The sequence below is a fragment of the Plecotus auritus genome (genome assembly GCF_963455305.1).
Source record: "Plecotus auritus genome assembly, chromosome: 15".
NCBI lineage: Eukaryota > Metazoa > Chordata > Mammalia > Chiroptera > Vespertilionidae > Plecotus > Plecotus auritus.
The window spans coordinates 11,042,846-11,059,994 of record NC_137781.1 but is presented as its reverse complement, the minus strand read 5'-3'; the positions used below and the strand labels follow the sequence as shown (position 1 = coordinate 11,059,994).

The window sequence follows — 17,149 nt, the reverse complement described above, 5'->3', positions numbered from 1 at the left end:
GGGGGTCGAGCCCGCAACCTGGACATGTGCCCTGACCGGGAATCAACCTGTGACCTCCTGGTTCATAGGTTGAAGCTCAACCACTGAGCCACGCTGGCCAGACTTTTTCTTTTCAAACACTGAAACATTTAAGTAATGGTTGTCACCTGGTAACTGCCACGATATCGTGAATCTAATTAAAAAAAAAAGATCCACCACTAGCGTCATAGACGCTTATGGCATACAAATGGTTAGAATGGAACTTGCTTACCAATGTGGTAACATCATATATTTTCAAAGTCAAAAAAGAGATCCTCTACCAAGCATGTCAAACTTGTGGCCCGCTGGCCACAAGTTTGACATGCATGCTCTAGACCAGGGGTCCTCAAACTACGGCCCACGGGCCACATGCGGCCCGCCAGGTGCCGCTGCCTGTCCTGCTTAGCAGCCGACTCGTCCTGGGCCCACAGTGCGCATAGGAATTTGTTCATAGTTTTTTTTTAAATTATAGTCCGGCCCTCCAACGGTCTGAGGGACAGCGAACTGGCCCCCTGTTTAAAAAGTTTGAGGACCCCTGGTCTAGACCCAGGTTCATTCTGCAATATTTCTCCTTGCTTCCTTCCTGTCACTAACTGGCATAGAAGGGGCCTGAGCTCAGACATCCCTGCTTCACAGAGACCCCGGGTCACCTCAAGAGTCTGCCCCTACCTTTAAGTGTTTCAGGAGTTCTCTGCCTAGTTCACAGTCCAATGACATGGCAAACACAACGTGGAGAATAACGGTGCCTTCCACGTGACGAAGTTCACCTGACGGCACGGTAATAAGATCCAAGAGCCTGCAAGATTCAGCAGAAAAGGAAGAAGAGACAGCAGTGGAGATTCTACGGTGAACAAGTGGACCGACGCGGGCTGAACTCATGGTCGCTGGAGGAAGGCAGCAAGTGCCGATTCCGCCGCCTTGCTCTCTGCTCCCTTTTGCAACAAAACTTCCTGGAAAGTGTCTACAGTCATTATTTCCACGTCTTTACCTCTTCCCAGTTAGACACAATTCATTTAGGCTGTCCCTTCCCAATTCCCCACTCCCAATGCCACTGACTAGTACTGCAAGGGTTCCAAATGATCCCTCTGCTGCCAAAACCAATCAGCAGGTCCCATATTAACGCCTCCGCCAATCCCACAGAGCTGATCACTTCTTTCTTGACATACTTTCTCCTCTGAGGTTCTGGGGCATTGCACTGTCACAGATCGCTGATCAATTTTTTTGGTTTTTATTTTTTGCTGGTTCACCCTCCATTTATTTATTTATTTAATATTTTTATTGATTTCGGAGAGGAAGAGAGAGATAGAAACATCAATGATGAGAGAGAATCATTGATCGGCTGCCTCCTGCACGCCCCACACTGGGGATCGAGCCCGCAACCGGGGCATGTGCCCTGACTGGGAATCGAACCGTGGCCTCCTGGTTCACAGGTCGATGCTCAACCACTGAGCCACGCAGCTGAGCTCACCCTCCTTTTAAATGGTGGGATGCCTCGTGGCTCAGTATTGGGTTTCTTTTTCTTCTTCTCACACTTTCCCTAGGTGACCCCATCTGGTCCCTTCCAACCTCTATCTCCGCTCTGGCCTGTCCCTGTAACACCAGGCTGCCTGCTAAACACCTCCGTGTGGAATGCTAACATACACCTCAAACTCAACAGGGTCACAACTGAGCTTATTTCCCCCGAAACCTCTTTTTCTGCCAGTCTTTCCTGACAAATGACTGCAGGTTACCCTAGATCAGAGGCAGTAGGCTGCAACAGGATTAAGAGTGTGAATTCTAGCCCTGGCTGGGTAGCTCACTTGGTTAGAGCATTGTCCCGATATACCAAGGTTGTGAGTTTGATCCCCAGCCAGGGCACATACAAGAAGCAACTAATGAATGCATAAATAAATGGAAGAATAAATTGATATTCTATTTCTCCATTCCTCTCTCTCTCAAATTAATAGTTAAAAAAACAAAACAAAAAAGAGTGTGATTTCTACAGCCAAGCTGCCTGGATTCAAACCCAGCTCCACCACGCCCTGGCTATATAATCTTGGGAAATTCTTCAATTTCTCAGTGCCTTGGTTTCTGCACCCAAAAAATAGGAACAAAATAAGGTTGTTGTGAGGTTTAAAGTGCTTCAAACAGCACGTGGCACAGATAAGCACTTACAAATATTTGCTGTAAAAAAATCCCTTTTCAGACACGCCATGCTGTTTCCTGCCTTTGAACTAACTGTTTCACTGCCTTAAAATGTTCTTTTCCCCGATCTACATATTGTGGCTCTTGCCATCCAGTTAAGATAGCAGCTTCTCAGAGAGGTCTCCCTGACTACCCAACACCCCAACGCAATGCTCTGATAGTGGCTATGCTGCCACTATCACAGCATCCATCTGAATTAGGTGCGCTTCCCACCCTAGTATTTTTCTCTTCTCTTTTCACTAAAATTTAAGCTCCACAGGAGCAGGGGCCTTGCCTGACGACTGGCTCGCCACTGCGGGCCCAGGACCACACAGTTCCCGGCACAGAGGAGACACTTAATAACAAACAGCTTTTAAACTTACAACTTACAGAACAGTTATTGCTATCTTCCTGGAAAGGTGCAAATGAAAAGAGTTGAGGAGGAAGCACGGTTCTTTTAACTTCATTACTGGGCAGCTAGGAGAGGGTTAGGGAAGCTCTGGGCTCAGAGGTGGAGGCAGGGACTGGAGGTTAGATAACAGTGAAGTAGCTAAAACACACCATGAGACAATACATCTGTAAAAGTGGTTTTGTTTCTAAACTGTATTACTCACTCATCGCCACTCTGTTCCTCTTTGTGCTGCTTATCTAGCTCGTTGAAGAAAGCTATGATGCCTTCCAAAACCCTCTTTCTGCTTCCCTGAAAAAATACAAAACAGGCAACATCAGCAAGCTGAACTTTTCAGCTTAAAGGCTTCTCAAGGATAAATTCAAACAAACAAGTTACAACCTGGAGTCACAGTAAGGATTTATGAATGCGGAATACTTTCACGTTAAAATTGGGTTTAAAATACATTTTTTTTTTAATGTTTCCATTGAAACAGCCTAAGTGCCCATCAGCAGATGAATGGATTAAAAACTGTGGTACATCTACACAAAGGAAAACTACACTGCTATAAAAAAGGAACTTTTACCATTTGCAACAGTATGGATGGACCTGGAGAGCATTATGCTAAGCGAAATAAGCCAGTCAGAGAAAGATAAATATCACATGATCTCACTCATTTGTGGAATATGATGAACAACACAGACTAATGAACAAAAATGGATCCAAAGACAGAGAAGCACCAAACACTGTCAAACCTCAGAGAGAAAGCAGGGGAGGGGAGGGTTAGAGATCAACCAAAGGACTTGTATGCATGCATATTAGCATAACCAATGGACACAGATACTGGGGCGGTGGGGACTTGTCCTGGGGGGTGAGAGTGGCCGGAGGGGTCAATGGGGGAAAAAGGAGGCATATGTAATACTTTAAACCAGCAGTTGCCAACTGGTGGTCCATGAGGTCCAAAAGGTTGGTGACTGCTGCTTTAAACAATAAAAAAAAGAAATTAATAAAAAAAAGATAAATAAAAATAAAGTTTCCATTGATTTTTTAGGGAGGAAAGGAAAGGAACAGAGAGCTAGAAACATCTTTTTTTTTAAAAAAAAAAAAATGTTTTTATTGATTTCAGAGAGAGGGAGAGAGAGAGAAACATCAATGATGAGAGAGAAATTGATCAGCTGCCTCCTACACGCCCCACACTGGAGATGGAGCCCACAACCCTGGCATGTGCTCTGACCGGGAATTGAACTATGACCTCTGGTTCATGGGTTGACACTGAACTACACCGGCTGGGCTAAAATACATCTTAATGCCAGACTTAAGGGGCCCATAGCCCACCCTTTCTGAGATCTGTATTCCTTTTACTACCACACACCAAACATCCTGACAAGCTGTTTTCCTGGGCTGAGAACCATGACCTTTTTACCAGATCGAATCACCGAACATGGCATGAAAGCAACCATGGCCTAGCAGGTACATCAAGGGTAAGAATAAGCTGAAGGGCCCTGACTGGACATCCCACTGGAGTTAAAAAAGAAGCAAGGCAGCCCAGCCAGTGTGGCTCAGTGGTTGAGCATCACCGACCTATGAACCAGGAGGTCACTGGTTTGATTCCCAGTCAGGGAACATGCCCGGGTTGTGGGCTCCACCCCCAGTGTGGGGCGGGAGGAGGCAGCCGATCCATGATTCTCTTTCATCATTGATATTTCTCTCTCTCTTTCTCTCCTTTCCTCTCTGAAATCAATAAAAATATTAAAAAAGGAAAAGAAAAGAAACAATGCTGTACTCCTACCTTTTTTTTTTTAATATATTTTATTGATTTTTTTACAGAGAGGAAGGGAGAAGGATAGAGAGTTAGAAACAGAGATGAGAGAGAAACATTGATCAGCTGCCTCCTGCACACCTCCCACTGGGGATGTGCCCGCAACCAAGGTACATGCCCTTGACCGGAATCGAACCTGGGACCCTTGAGTCCACAGGCCGACGCTCTATCCACTGAGCCAAACTGGTTAGGGCTGTACTCCTACCTTTGAGGAGAGAATCAGCAGCTGATAGACCAAAGGCGGTATTTCCTGCAGGTTCAGCTTGGAGAACATCTTGAACACTTTTTCCATCACGAGTTCTATCTCTTCTGCAGTCAGAGGCACATCCCTGTGGGTCAAAGATTCTAAGGGCCAGAGCCTAATCACGCCACAGCCTAAGGTGGGAGATACTGGAATATTATAATGCCCCTTAGCATTTTCTCCAACAGAGAACCTTAACGAAAACCAAGACCCTTACCTAAGCGAAGTCGCCTTGGAAAAAAATCATAAACTTTTACTTTAAGAAAGCAAATAAAGCAAAAAAGAGAGAGTGGGGGGAAATCCTGTAACAGAAAACAGAGTAGCAACACTGCCACTGGGGAGAGAGGGTGTGAGCTGCTACATTCCAGCTGGTAGCAGGGGAGCTCGCACGCAGGACAGGAGGAGAAGAGGGCAGGACGATGCTTACTTGAACATGGAGGTGAGCTGAATCACGTATCGCTGATCCCATCTGGTTAAAGATAATGACGAAGAAGATGTCAGTTCATCGCATTTTAACATATAAAATTAGCAAGGAGGGGGGAAATTAGGGCCATTGCTAGTGTCATTTGGTACCTCTGGGAAACAAGATCAAAGAGATAACATGTAAGACCATGAAACAAACGCTTTTAACCTCGCAGACTGCCAAGTAACCGAAGTCTGATGATATTCAATGCTGGTGAGATTGTGGGGAAGAAACACTGCTCACCTGCTGTTTTAGGGCAGTGGTCGGCAAACTCATTCGTCAACAGAGCCAAATATCAACAGCACAACGATTGAAATTCCTTTGGAGAGCCAAATTTTTTAAACTTAAACTTCTTCTAACGCCACTTCTTCAAAATAGACTCGCCCAGGCCGTGGTATTTTGTGGAAGAGCCACACTCAAGGGGCCAAAGAGCCGCATGTGGCTCGCGAGCCGCGGTTTGCCGACCACTGTTTTAGGGCGTGTACACTGACATAGCCCTCCTGAGAAGACAAGACTCCCTGACTTTAAAGATGCACATAATACTCGGGTGAGGATTTAAAAAAAAAACAAAAAAATGCACATAAGCACAGACCCACCCAACTCTCTATTAGAAAGATACCCCCTCTACATGCTTGTAACAGTCACCCAGATAAATATGTTCACTGCAGCACTTGATATAATAGCAAAAGGGAATTGATCAAATATTATTGGGGGGGGGACTGTGGAACTATTAAAAAAAGATGTAAAAAAATGACATAGTTTTATACACAGACATGAACAGAAGTGGGATATGAATGGTACAGTGTACTGATCCTTTGTGTAATGAAAAACAAATGAATCAGCCCAGCCGCATGGCTCAGTGGTTGAGCGTAAACCTATGAACCTGGAGGCTGCAGTTCAATTCTCAGTCAGGGGCATGCAGAGGCAGCCAATCAGTGCTTCTCTCTCATCATTGATGTCTCTCTCTCTCCCTCTCCCTTCCTCTCTGAAATCAATAAAAATATATTTAAAAACAAAACAAATGAGTCAATGGATAAATATACATGTGCTGATATGCCTGCCTAAAATCACTTACGTAAAAGGTCTTATATAAGGAACTATAAAAGTGGTCATCTTTGGTTTAGATAATGTTGGATATTTCCTTCCGGTTCTTTTTAATATACCTAACTGTAATCACAGTTTTCTGTAACTCAGTATCATTCACTTTATATTTCACTGACTATACAGTGAAGGCTTTTCATCTTTGATGTCTTTATACATTTTACTCTTAATGGATATAAATTTCATGTCTCTATTATTTTATGATTAAGTTGATCACAAATTTCTTTGCTGAACATATCCACGTATGAGAATTTTCTTTTATGTTGGACTCTTTTCTTAGGGTAATTCCTGTATTTCTGGGTTTGAAGATATAAACATCACTTACATATTCCACTCCCTCAAAAATAAATAAATAAAGAGATCAAACAAAGGACTTATATGCATGCGTATAAGCCTAATCAATGGACACAGACAACAGGGGGGTGGGGGCATGAATGAGAAGTGGGGGGTAATGGGGGAATAAGAACACATATGTAATACCTTAATCAATAAAGAAATTTAAAAAATAAATAAAAGATATAGCACAAGGGTGATTTCCCAGCCTTAGCGATCTTAGGACTCCAAATAATACTGGACTAAATTGCTCTGTTAAGATGGACAGTCAAATAAATAGAAATTATATGTATAATCTTAGAACAAAAAAAATGTAATAAATAATCTCTCAAAAATGCATCGCCGAAACCGGTTTGGATCAGTGGAGAGAGCGTCGGCCTGCGGACTGAAAGGTCCCGGGTTCGATTCCGGTCAAGGGCATGTACCTTGGTTGCGGGCACATCCTCAGTGGGAGGTGTGCAGGAGGCAGCTGATCGATGTTTCTCTCTCATCGATGTTTCTAGCTCTCTATCCCTCTCCCTTCCTCTCTGTGAAATATCAATAAAATATATTTAAAAAAAAAAAATGCATCACAGACTAAGTGATTTTATACAATTGGCACATTATAAATGAACTAAAACATTCAGTGACATGAATTCCTAAAAGCAATGGGAATTCTTCCCTCCTTCCTTCCTTCAAATATATTTTTACTCATTTCAAAGAGGAAGGGAAAGGGAGAGAGAGAGAAACATCAATGATGAGAGAGAATCATCAACTGGCTGCCTACTGCATGCCCATCACTGGGGATGGAGCCCGCAACCCGGGCGTATGCCCTTGACCAGAATGGAACCCGGGACCTTTCAGTCCACAGGCCGATGCTCTATCCACTGAGCCAAACCGGCTATGGCAGGAATTCTTTCTTTTGACCCTTATAGTCCTGAGAAAGTTCTACACATTAATGAGAAAGACTCACCGGCCAGAACAGAGAGTGCTGATCAACTGCTTCTTACATTCTTCCCCACTCAGTTCATCTAGAAATGCAAATACACTGAGAAATAAATTTGATCACATGAATAGAGAAAAGCCACTAAAATGGGAAGAAAATTACCTTTTCCACACGCCAGATTTCCCTTTTTGGTAACAAGGGCCATGAGAATGATGGGTAATAACTCCAAAGATTTTCCATTCGTTAGGCTGCCCTCTGTGATCGCACCAATAAACTCATTGGCTAATTCTACCAACGATGGTCCTGGGAAACAGTGGACCTAAGTGTTCATGGGATAAAAAAAAAAAAAAAATAAACAGAAATCCAAATGTTAGCTATCTCTTTCCAAGAAGTAAGAGTCTTTTGCTGAATTAAGAGAACTGGCAATGAAACCAGACTGGCCCTATCAGGGACTCAGGGCGTCCTCTTGCTCTGGTACAAATTTATCCTTATAAAGGACTAGAGCCCGCTGCACGATATTCGTGCAAGAATAGGCCTTCCTTCCCCTGGCTTCACTCCCAGCTGCCTGGGAGCCAGCAAGTCCCCACTCCCGGCCCGCCCAGGAGCCGGCAAGTCCTCGCTTCTGTCCAGAGCACTGCTCCTGTAGCTCCCTCCGCCGCCCCCCCCGCCCCCATAGCAGGCGTCCCGCCCCTCGCGGCCGCTCCAAGCCTGCATATGCAAATTAACCCACCATCTTTGTTGGGTTAATTTGTACGGTCAATTTACATGTTTGTCTATTATTAGGTAAGATTGCACTAGCCGGTTTGTCTCAGTGGATAAAGCATCAGCCTGCAGACTGAAGGGTCCCCGGTTTGATTCTGGTCAAGATCACATACCTGGGTTGTGGGCTAGATGCCCAGGAGGGAGCATGCAGGAGGCAGCCAATCAATGATTCTCTCTCATCATTAATGTTTCTCTCTCTCCCTCTCCCTTCCTCTCTGAAACTAACAAAAAAAAAAATATTTAAGTCCTGGCCGGTGTGGCTCAGTGGATAGAGCGTCGGCCTGCAAACTGAAAGGTCCCAGGTTCGATTCCAGTCAAGGGCACATGCCCGAGTTGTGGGCTCGATCCCCAGTGGGGGGCATGCAGGAGGCAGCCGATCCATGATTCTCTCTCATCATGGATGTTTCTATCGCTCTCCCTCTTCCTTCCTCTCTAATATCAATAAAATTAAAAAAAAAAAAAAGATTGCAAAGGTCAGAATCCTCCACCAGTTCCCTATGTTTTCAAATATGCCAGCTCTTCAAAGAGATACACGTCCATGACACCAGAAATGTAGCAGAAACACCTAGATAGTTTATGGCCCACCCATCAACTATTCTGTCTTTTTTTTTTTTAATATATTTTATTGATTTTTTACAGAGAGGAAGGGAGAGGGATAGAGAGTTAGAAACATCGATGAGAGAGAAACATCGATCAGCTGCCTCCTGCACACCCCCTACTGGGGACGTGCCCACAACCAAGATACATGCCCTTGACCGGAATCGAACCTGGGACCTTTCAGTCCGCAGGCTGACGCTCTATCCACTGAGCCAAACCGGTTTCAGCAACTATTCTGTCTTTTAACAGTTCCCATTCATAAACAGGACCTGTGCCAGGTTTGGCACATCTGTTTTCCCTCCCTCAGCAAATTACAATAGATGCCCACCCCACCCCCCAAATCCACCCTGAACCAGACGTGTGTTTGCCTCCCAGCTCACCTCCAGCATAAGCAACCCGATGATCTCAGAGGCTGTTTCTTTCTGCAAGTCCCCTGACTCCACCAACTGGGTGCAGCAGGTGTATATCTTACGCCTCCTGAGAGCTCCAGCTTCCTCAGAGCAGGGGGAGCCTTTGTTTTAAAGAGAGGTACAGAAGCAAAAGGAAGAAAGGCTTACAAGGTTGAAGGGTAAATAAATAGGAAAAAAACCCACAGCTTTGTAGTTTAACACAGAAAAAGAATGATCAAAATACTGATTACTATGGTGTTTAGAACAGAAATGTTTAGAAGTTTTGAAAAAGTAACTTAGTCAGTTGGCTGAAAATGTCATCTTTTCTTCTTCCGCCCATGTCATTAATTTTTAAAAGAATTAAAAACTATTGGACAGCCGAAACCGGTTTGGCTCAGTGGATAGAGCGTCGGCCTGTGGACTGAAAGGTCCCGGGTTCGATTCCGGTCAAGGGCATGTACCTTGGTTGCGGGCACATCCTCAGTGGGAGGTGTGCAGGAGGCAGCTGATCGATGTTTCTAGCTCTCTATCCCTCTCCCTTCCTCTCTGTGAAATATCAATAAAATATATTTTAAAAAAAAAACAAAAAAAACTATTGGACACTTTTCTGGGTCCATAAACCCAAATTAAATGTCTTTAACATACTTCAAACTATCAGCACTGGGTGATGGCAGAGTAATAAAGATCTTGGAAGATTCTTTCCTCCAGAAAAGCAAAAAGAGAACACTGACAAAAATAGTGAAAACCAACTTGCTCAGAACTCTGGAAATTAACCAGAGACGTCTAACCATCCAGGAAGTATTTAAGAAAAACAGCAGAATCTCAGGGAGAACAGCGAGTTTGGCATTTAACATCCACTCATCCCATCCCCCTGCCTTCCACAAGCTCAGGAGTCTTTAAAAGCCAATAGCCCCAGCCAGGCTAGCATGGCTCAGTGGTTGAGCACTGACCTACGAACCAGGAGGTCAGGGTTCGAGTCCCCATCAGGGCACATGCCAGGGTTGTGGGTTCGATCCCGAGTGTGGAGCATGCAGGAGTCAGCCAATCAATAATTCTTTCTCATCACTGACGTTTCTCTCTCTCTCCCTCACTTCCGCTATGAAATCAGTAAAAATGTATTTTTTAAAAATTTAAAGCCAATAGCTCCACAGTCACAGTGAAAGCCAACAGCCCCTGGGAGGTGACAGTGAAGGGGTACAGAGTTTCTGTTCGGGACCATAGAAATACTCTAAAATTCACTGTGGTGATGGACGTGCAACTCTGTGACTATACCAAAAGCCACTGAATTGAACATTTTAAATGGAGGAATTGTATGATGTGTCAATTATATCTCAATTTTCAAAAAACAACTGTACACTTTAAAAGGGTGAATTTTCTAATATGTGCAATATATCTCAATTTTTTAAAATGTCGTCTTAACTACTGGTCTTTTATACAATCAATGAATTAAAATGATTAGGAGGGCCCTGGCCAGTTTGGCTCAATGGATAGAGAGAGCACTGGCCTGCAAACTGAAAGGTCCCAGGTTCGATTCCGGTCAAGGGCACATGCTGGGTTCTGGGCTTGACCCCCAGTGGGGGGCTTGCAGGAGGCAGCCGATCCATGATTCTCTCTCATCATGGATGTTTCTATCTCCCTCTTCCTTCCTCTCTGAAATCAGTAAAAATATATTTTAAAAATAAATAAAATAAAATGATTAGGAGGCAGTTTCCACAAGTACTCGATAACTCATGCTACTTTTAAATGAGGCTTTCCAAGTCTGTATTTTTAAATATGATGAAAATAGGTGGGAGCTATAATAATCTTCCTCAGGTTTGTCTGTCCAGGAAAGAAATTACTCTTCTTTCTTTCACCTAACCTCCTTTTCTCTGGTATTTCTACGAAATAGTCATTTAACAAGTTTCTATAAAGGTCAACACAACCAATTTTTAGTTTTTTCATGCACAGGAAAATGTGTATTTATTTATTTACTAGAGGCCTGGTGCATGAAATTCGTGCACTGGGGAGGGGGGGGTCCCTCAGCCCAGCTTGCACCCTCTTACAGTCCTGGACCCCTTGGGGGATGTCCGATATCCCTGGGGGGATCAGGCCTAAGCTGGCAGTCAGACATCCCTCTCGCAGTCTTGGGCTCTCACAGTCCGGAACCCCTTGCTCCTTACCGCCCGCCTGCAGCTAAGGCAGGGGAGGGTCCTGCCACCACCGCTGCACTTGCCAGCCGTGAGCCCAGCTTCTGACTGAGTGGCGCTCCCCCTGTGGGAGTGCACTGACCACCAGGGGGCAGCTCCTACATTGAGCGTCTTTCCCCTGGTGGTCAGTGTGCACCATAGTGACCAGTTGTTCCACCATTTGGTCAATTTGCATATTAGGGTTTTATTATATAAGAGGGTCTTTTAAAACCTCACCTGAGGATATTTTTCCATTGATTTTTAGAGTGGAAGGGGGGAGAAACAGAAACATTGATTTGAGAGAGACCCATCAACTGGTTGCCTCCCACACTTGCCCCGACTAGGGTCAATGATCGAGCCTGCAATCAAGGTACCTGGCCTGGACTAGAATCGAACTCGTGACCCTTCAGTCTGTGGGCCGACACTCTATCCACTGAGCCAAACCAGCCAGGGCAGGAAAATGTGTTTTTAGACCTTTGCAGCACAGATCCAATTTACTTGAGAGGGGAAGAAAAATAAACCAAGTTAAAATGCCACTTTTTTTTGGCCTTGTAGAATGTTATTCTACCACAATTTTAAAAATCACTCTGAGTCACAATCTGCAAAAAAATGCAGAACTGGCCCTTTTTTAAAATATGGAAACAAATATACCCTGCTGGAAATTAAGCATCTTTCTATCCCATTTCATTAAATCCCAGAACTCTTAGCCCCTTCCGCAGACCAGGCACTAACCACTGCTACTGTCTTCTCCACCATTTGAAAAGCACACGTAAACCACAGGTGATTTTATGAAACACACCCTTTATGGGCCCCCAAACCAGCCATACAACCTCAGGCAGCCACTGCAAACCCTTTCAGCAAAATCAGTGAAATCCACAAGAGACTTGCTGCTTTAGTTGATTCCGTAAAATCTCCCAGATGCAGCCAAGTCTTAGTGGGGCTGCAAGCAGCATGAAAAATAGCAACATGTGCCCCAAGTGAACAGCTCTACCAATGAAGCAAGGGAGACGGGAGGGCATTCGTTATCGTTACCTCTGAAGATGGCTCTCAGGAGGGCTCCAACAGCTCTGCCTTTCACCGCCTGATTCTGAAGGAGATTGGCTAGCTGCAACAGAGAGAAAAGACTACAAGTCTCTGGCAACAACTTCTTTACCCCAACGCCCTCACTTCCCAACATGAAAAAATTCATCTGTCAGGTTCAAGTACTTCTGAGACGCCAGGGGTTAGAAATAACATATTCATTTAGGCAGACCAGGATAGCTTTTCACATGATGCTGGGTTGTCAAGACTGAACTTTAGCCCTAGCCAGTTTGGCTCAGTGGGTAGAGCGTTGGCCTGTGGACTGAAGGGTCCTGGGTTTGATTCCAGTCAAGGGCACATGCCCGGGTTATGGGCTTGATCCCCAGTAGGGGGCATGCAGGAGGCAGCTGATCCATGATTCTCTCTTATCAATGTTTCTCTCTCCCTCTCCCTTCCTCCCTGAAGTCAATCTACATTAATAAAAGAGAAATATGCAAATTGACCATCACCTCGCAACGACCCACCAGCCAATCAGGAGTGAATATGCAAATTAATCTGACAAAGATTGCAGTGCCCCCCAAAACCGCTGCTCTGGGCCTCTGGGCAGCACGCATGCAGGCGCGGAGCAGCTGGACGGGGCGGGACACCTGCTATGAGAGGGAGGGCGGGGGGCAGAGGGAGCTACAGGAGCGGTGCTCTGGCCGGAGCGAAGACTGAAGGCTCCAGCCGGAGCGAAGGCCTGGGTCCCGGGTGCCCGAGGAAAACCGGCGCCGGCAGCCAGGGAAAGGAAGGCCTATTGCACGAATCGTCGTGCAGCGGGCCTCTAGTTAGAAAAAAAAAAAGACTGAACTTTATTCATACTGATAGTGAGGAAGGGCATGTAATGAGAATAGAGCCACAGCTGTCTAATAATTATTCACCTCACTAACTACAGACAAGAAGTTTTCTTGCAGATCCTAGGAAACCAGAGGATGAAACAAGGCTGTAAAAAGATAAGATGCCTCGATGGGTCCATGACTCAGAAAAGAAATACATTCTGAGAACAGACCAAGGACAGGACACACTTGGACTTGGTTGCTGTGCCCGGACCCTGACCCCCTCCGGGAGTTTTCCTCAGGAACGCTGACCATTCTCTGGTCCCAGGCACGAGCTGAGCTGTTTGTGATATCACAGAAGATTAGCCGACTTGTTATCGGACTCTGAGCTCCTGAAGGCTGGACTGGCAGAGCAGGATTTCCAGGATGACCGACTGCTCTCCCCATACTGCAGGCTTTATTGGAAGAAACGCACATCTATGTGTTTCTGCTTAATTTGGCTCAAGTAGTGACAGGCGGCCTCGGACCCACTGTGTTCGGTTTCAATACTACAAACATTTATAGAGCACTCAGTCAGCACTAGGTACTGAGCTATGTTCTTGGGGATACACATTCAACAGATATTTTGAGCATGTTCTTTTTCCTAGGCACTAGGGATACAAGGATGAACAAGAGGGTCATGATCATTTGACTCAAAGAGTTTACAGTAGAGCAGGAGGGGAAAGGGTGACAGAGAAAATTTCAGAAAAAAGAAATTTGTAAAGGGAATAAATCGAAGGCTGAGACAGACAATAACTGAGGAAAGGGAGATGATTTCAGCTAGAGTAGGCTAATCTTTTTTTATATATATATTTTTATTGATTTCAGAAAGGGAGAGGGAGAGAGAGATAGAAACATCAATGACGAGAGATCATTGACTGGCTGCCTCCTGCACGTCGGTCCAAGCCTGCAATCCAGGCATGTGCCCTTAACAGGAATCAAACCCAGGACCCTTTAGTCTGCAGGCCGACGCTCTATCCACTGAGCCACACCAGCTAGGGCAGAGTAGGCTAATCTTAAGGAGGGATTCTTCTCCATGCAGGAATCTGAATAGGCTGAGATCAATTATTACAAAAAAAGTAGATCAGGAGAGGAAGATTACGAACAATCAACAGCCTAACGTAAGGTAATTATTAACGCATTTTATAACCACATACTTATTGAAGACACGGTGGTATTCTCTTACTAATAATTTCGAAATATTTTACTGCTTATGAATTTTTTTAATATATATTTTTATTGGTTTCAGAGAGGAAGGGAGAGGTAGAGAGAGATAGAAACATTGATGACAGAGAATCACTGATTGGCTGCTTCCTGCACACCCCACACTGGGGATCAAGTCTGAAACCTGGGCATGTGCCCTTGACCAGAATTGAACCTGGGACCCTTCAGTCCACAGGTCGGCACTCTATCCACTGAGCCACACCAGTTAGGGCTACTGCTTATGAATTTATCTTCTCTAGGGAAAAATAAAAAGGAAGGGAGGGAGGAAAGACAGCACCAATAGGCAAATCTAATACCTTAATAACTACAGTCTGGGTATTATCTTCATACTGGATTGTTCTAAGAACCATAAAAGTGTACTGATTTGCTCACAATACACACAGCTGCATAGATATTATTTGCTGCTAATAGAGTTGTATGAATGTACACAAATGCCCTCCAGCTGTCCATTTCTCTTCCTCGTTTCTTAACCTCCATGAGCTGTAACCATACAAATCCTCGTCTCCTAAGGAGAGTAGGGAGTAGATGGAGTGGCGGGGCGACCGCTCTAACGCGTCCTTGGAACCTGTCGTCGGGCCTGACATTCGCTTTTGGCGGAACACGCTTCCCCGTACTCACGTCCTCTTCCTTCAGGGTTTGAAGAAAGGCCTGCAGTCTGTCCGCTGTCTTTTCAGCTGCGAGGGACAGAATTTTCTGGTCCATCGTTGCACATATCAGGGCACTGAAAGGCAAACGTGTCAGCGCTGATGAAACTTCCAGAAGCAAACAAGATTTCTTTTTTTCCCCCCTTCCCTATCTGTTAACTGAGTATTTCACAGATATGATGGACAACATACAGAGGATATGCCACAGCCTAAGGAAGAACTCGTACCTGTTAGGTGATTCTTGGCCAAACAAAATCATCTCAAGAATTCCCTTGAATGTCCTTACTACAAATGTTTATTCTAATTAAGTGGATTCATCATTTTGCCCACATTTTTTTTTAAAGATACATTTTTATTGATTTTTTACAGAGAGGAAGGGAGAGGGATAGAGAGTTAGAAACATCGATGAGAGAGAAACATCGATCAGCTGCCTCCTGCACACCTCCCACTGGGGATGTGCCCACAGCCAAGGTACATGCCCTTGACAGGAATCGAAATGGGACCTTTCAGTTCGCAGGCCGACACTCTATCCACTGAGCCAAACCGGTTTCGGCTTTGCCCACATTTTTATCATATTTTCTTAGCATCTACCCATAACAAAACCATTTAACAGTATATCAAATACATAGTAAATTATTGTAAATATATAGGCAAGGATATGTATTATTATAAAGTAATACTTGATAAAAGAATAAACGCAAAGGCCAATTAAATGGTATAAAAACAAAGGAGTCATTAACAAAGCTGCAGAAAGAAATATGTTCAAATCTTCCCAGCAGAGAGAAGCTGGAACTGGAGCTCAGAGACTAAATTTGGAGTCAAGACAAACAGATGGTGTTCGTTATCATCAACTAAGCCGGCATATGGGAATCTGAGACACTTACTTGGGGAAAATGAGGACAGAGTGTAAAGAGGGGAGCAGTGAGTAGGAAGGCTGGAAAGATAGGGTGGGAATAAACTATGCAAGATTTTAAATGCCAGGTTAAGGAATTTGGGTTTTATTCTGCAAATAATAGAGAGCAACCAAAATTTCTGGAGCCAGAGAGAGTGTGACAAGATTGCGAGAGCACATCCGGCATCGACGTGTAACGAGCAGAGGCTGGGAGGTGACTGGGCTCTTTCAGTAGTAGCGACGGAGGGCCGTATCAGGGTTAATTAAGGGAAATTTAATTAAGGGACGGAGGAGCTGAACCTCGACGGAGGAAGCACTCAACGCGAGGGCTGAAGCGTCCCACGACCCGGGGGGGAGGGGGGGGGGAAACCGCGAAAACCCAAGGGACAAGGCTGCGCACCTCGACCTTCCGGGCCACAGAAACTCCGGGCGCGACCCTGCTGTCCACGCAGACCCGCTCCCTCCGCCGGGGGCTGAATGCGCCACCCGGGCCGCGCGCCGAGCCCGCCTGCGCCGACAAGTCAGCCGAAATGCCGCCGCCAACTTCCGAAACTCCCGCGCAACTGCACGCCCCCGCACTTCCGTCACCCGGAGCAACAGGCCCCGCCCCCGCAGCGCCCTTCCGCCGCCGGGCGCCCGCGGTGGACTGTACCATTAAGGCCGATGGGTGGGGAAACCGTCGGGAGTCCTCGGACGTCCCCACGCACAGTCGGGGCCGGGGGGGAGGCGCGGCGTGAAAACTCGAACGCGGGACCGCAGAGTGAGCATGCGCAGTGCGGGCTGGGCGTGCCCGGCGAGACGTGTGATTGGTTAAGCCCCTCCAGGTCGGGAGGCAGGGAGAGGGGACCAATGAAGCGATGGTCTTTGCAGCCGAAGGTCTGGAAGGCAGAGGCAGGTGTCTGACTGCCATTGGAGGTGCCAGTGACCCCTCAGCTGTAAGCTACAGGGAGCCCAGGGTTTTGGTTGCTCCTCCTGAGAAACCCCAGCATTTAGTGCATAGTTTTCCAAAGCAGTAAATGCTCAGTAAATGTTCGTTAAATATTTACAAAGAGCAACGCGGGGGAGGGCAGAGAGTCTATTGTCTATTCCTTTATTCATGAGGATTATTTCAAGCTGATGAATATTCTATTAAGACCCACCCCTGAGATTCC

At 45.5% G+C, this 17,149-nt stretch overlaps 1 protein-coding gene across 1 annotated transcript in view; it reads right to left on the bottom strand.

The window, feature by feature from the left end:
• Positions 1–16,707, bottom strand: part of FANCI (FA complementation group I) — a 56,987-nt gene extending 40,280 nt beyond the window's left edge. The window contains exons 1-10 of the mRNA XM_080651837.1: positions 16,399–16,707; positions 15,081–15,183; positions 12,397–12,469; positions 9,191–9,321; positions 7,614–7,770; positions 7,479–7,536; positions 5,057–5,098; positions 4,594–4,717; positions 2,796–2,881; positions 688–814 (exon numbers count right to left, since the gene is read on the bottom strand). Of these exons, the coding sequence (XP_080507963.1) occupies positions 688–814; positions 2,796–2,881; positions 4,594–4,717; positions 5,057–5,098; positions 7,479–7,536; positions 7,614–7,770; positions 9,191–9,321; positions 12,397–12,469; positions 15,081–15,164 (882 nt within the window). The 5' untranslated portion in view covers positions 15,165–15,183; positions 16,399–16,707. The remainder of the gene's footprint in view (positions 1–687; positions 815–2,795; positions 2,882–4,593; positions 4,718–5,056; positions 5,099–7,478; positions 7,537–7,613; positions 7,771–9,190; positions 9,322–12,396; positions 12,470–15,080; positions 15,184–16,398) is intronic.
• Positions 16,708–17,149: the final 442 nt, after the last annotated feature.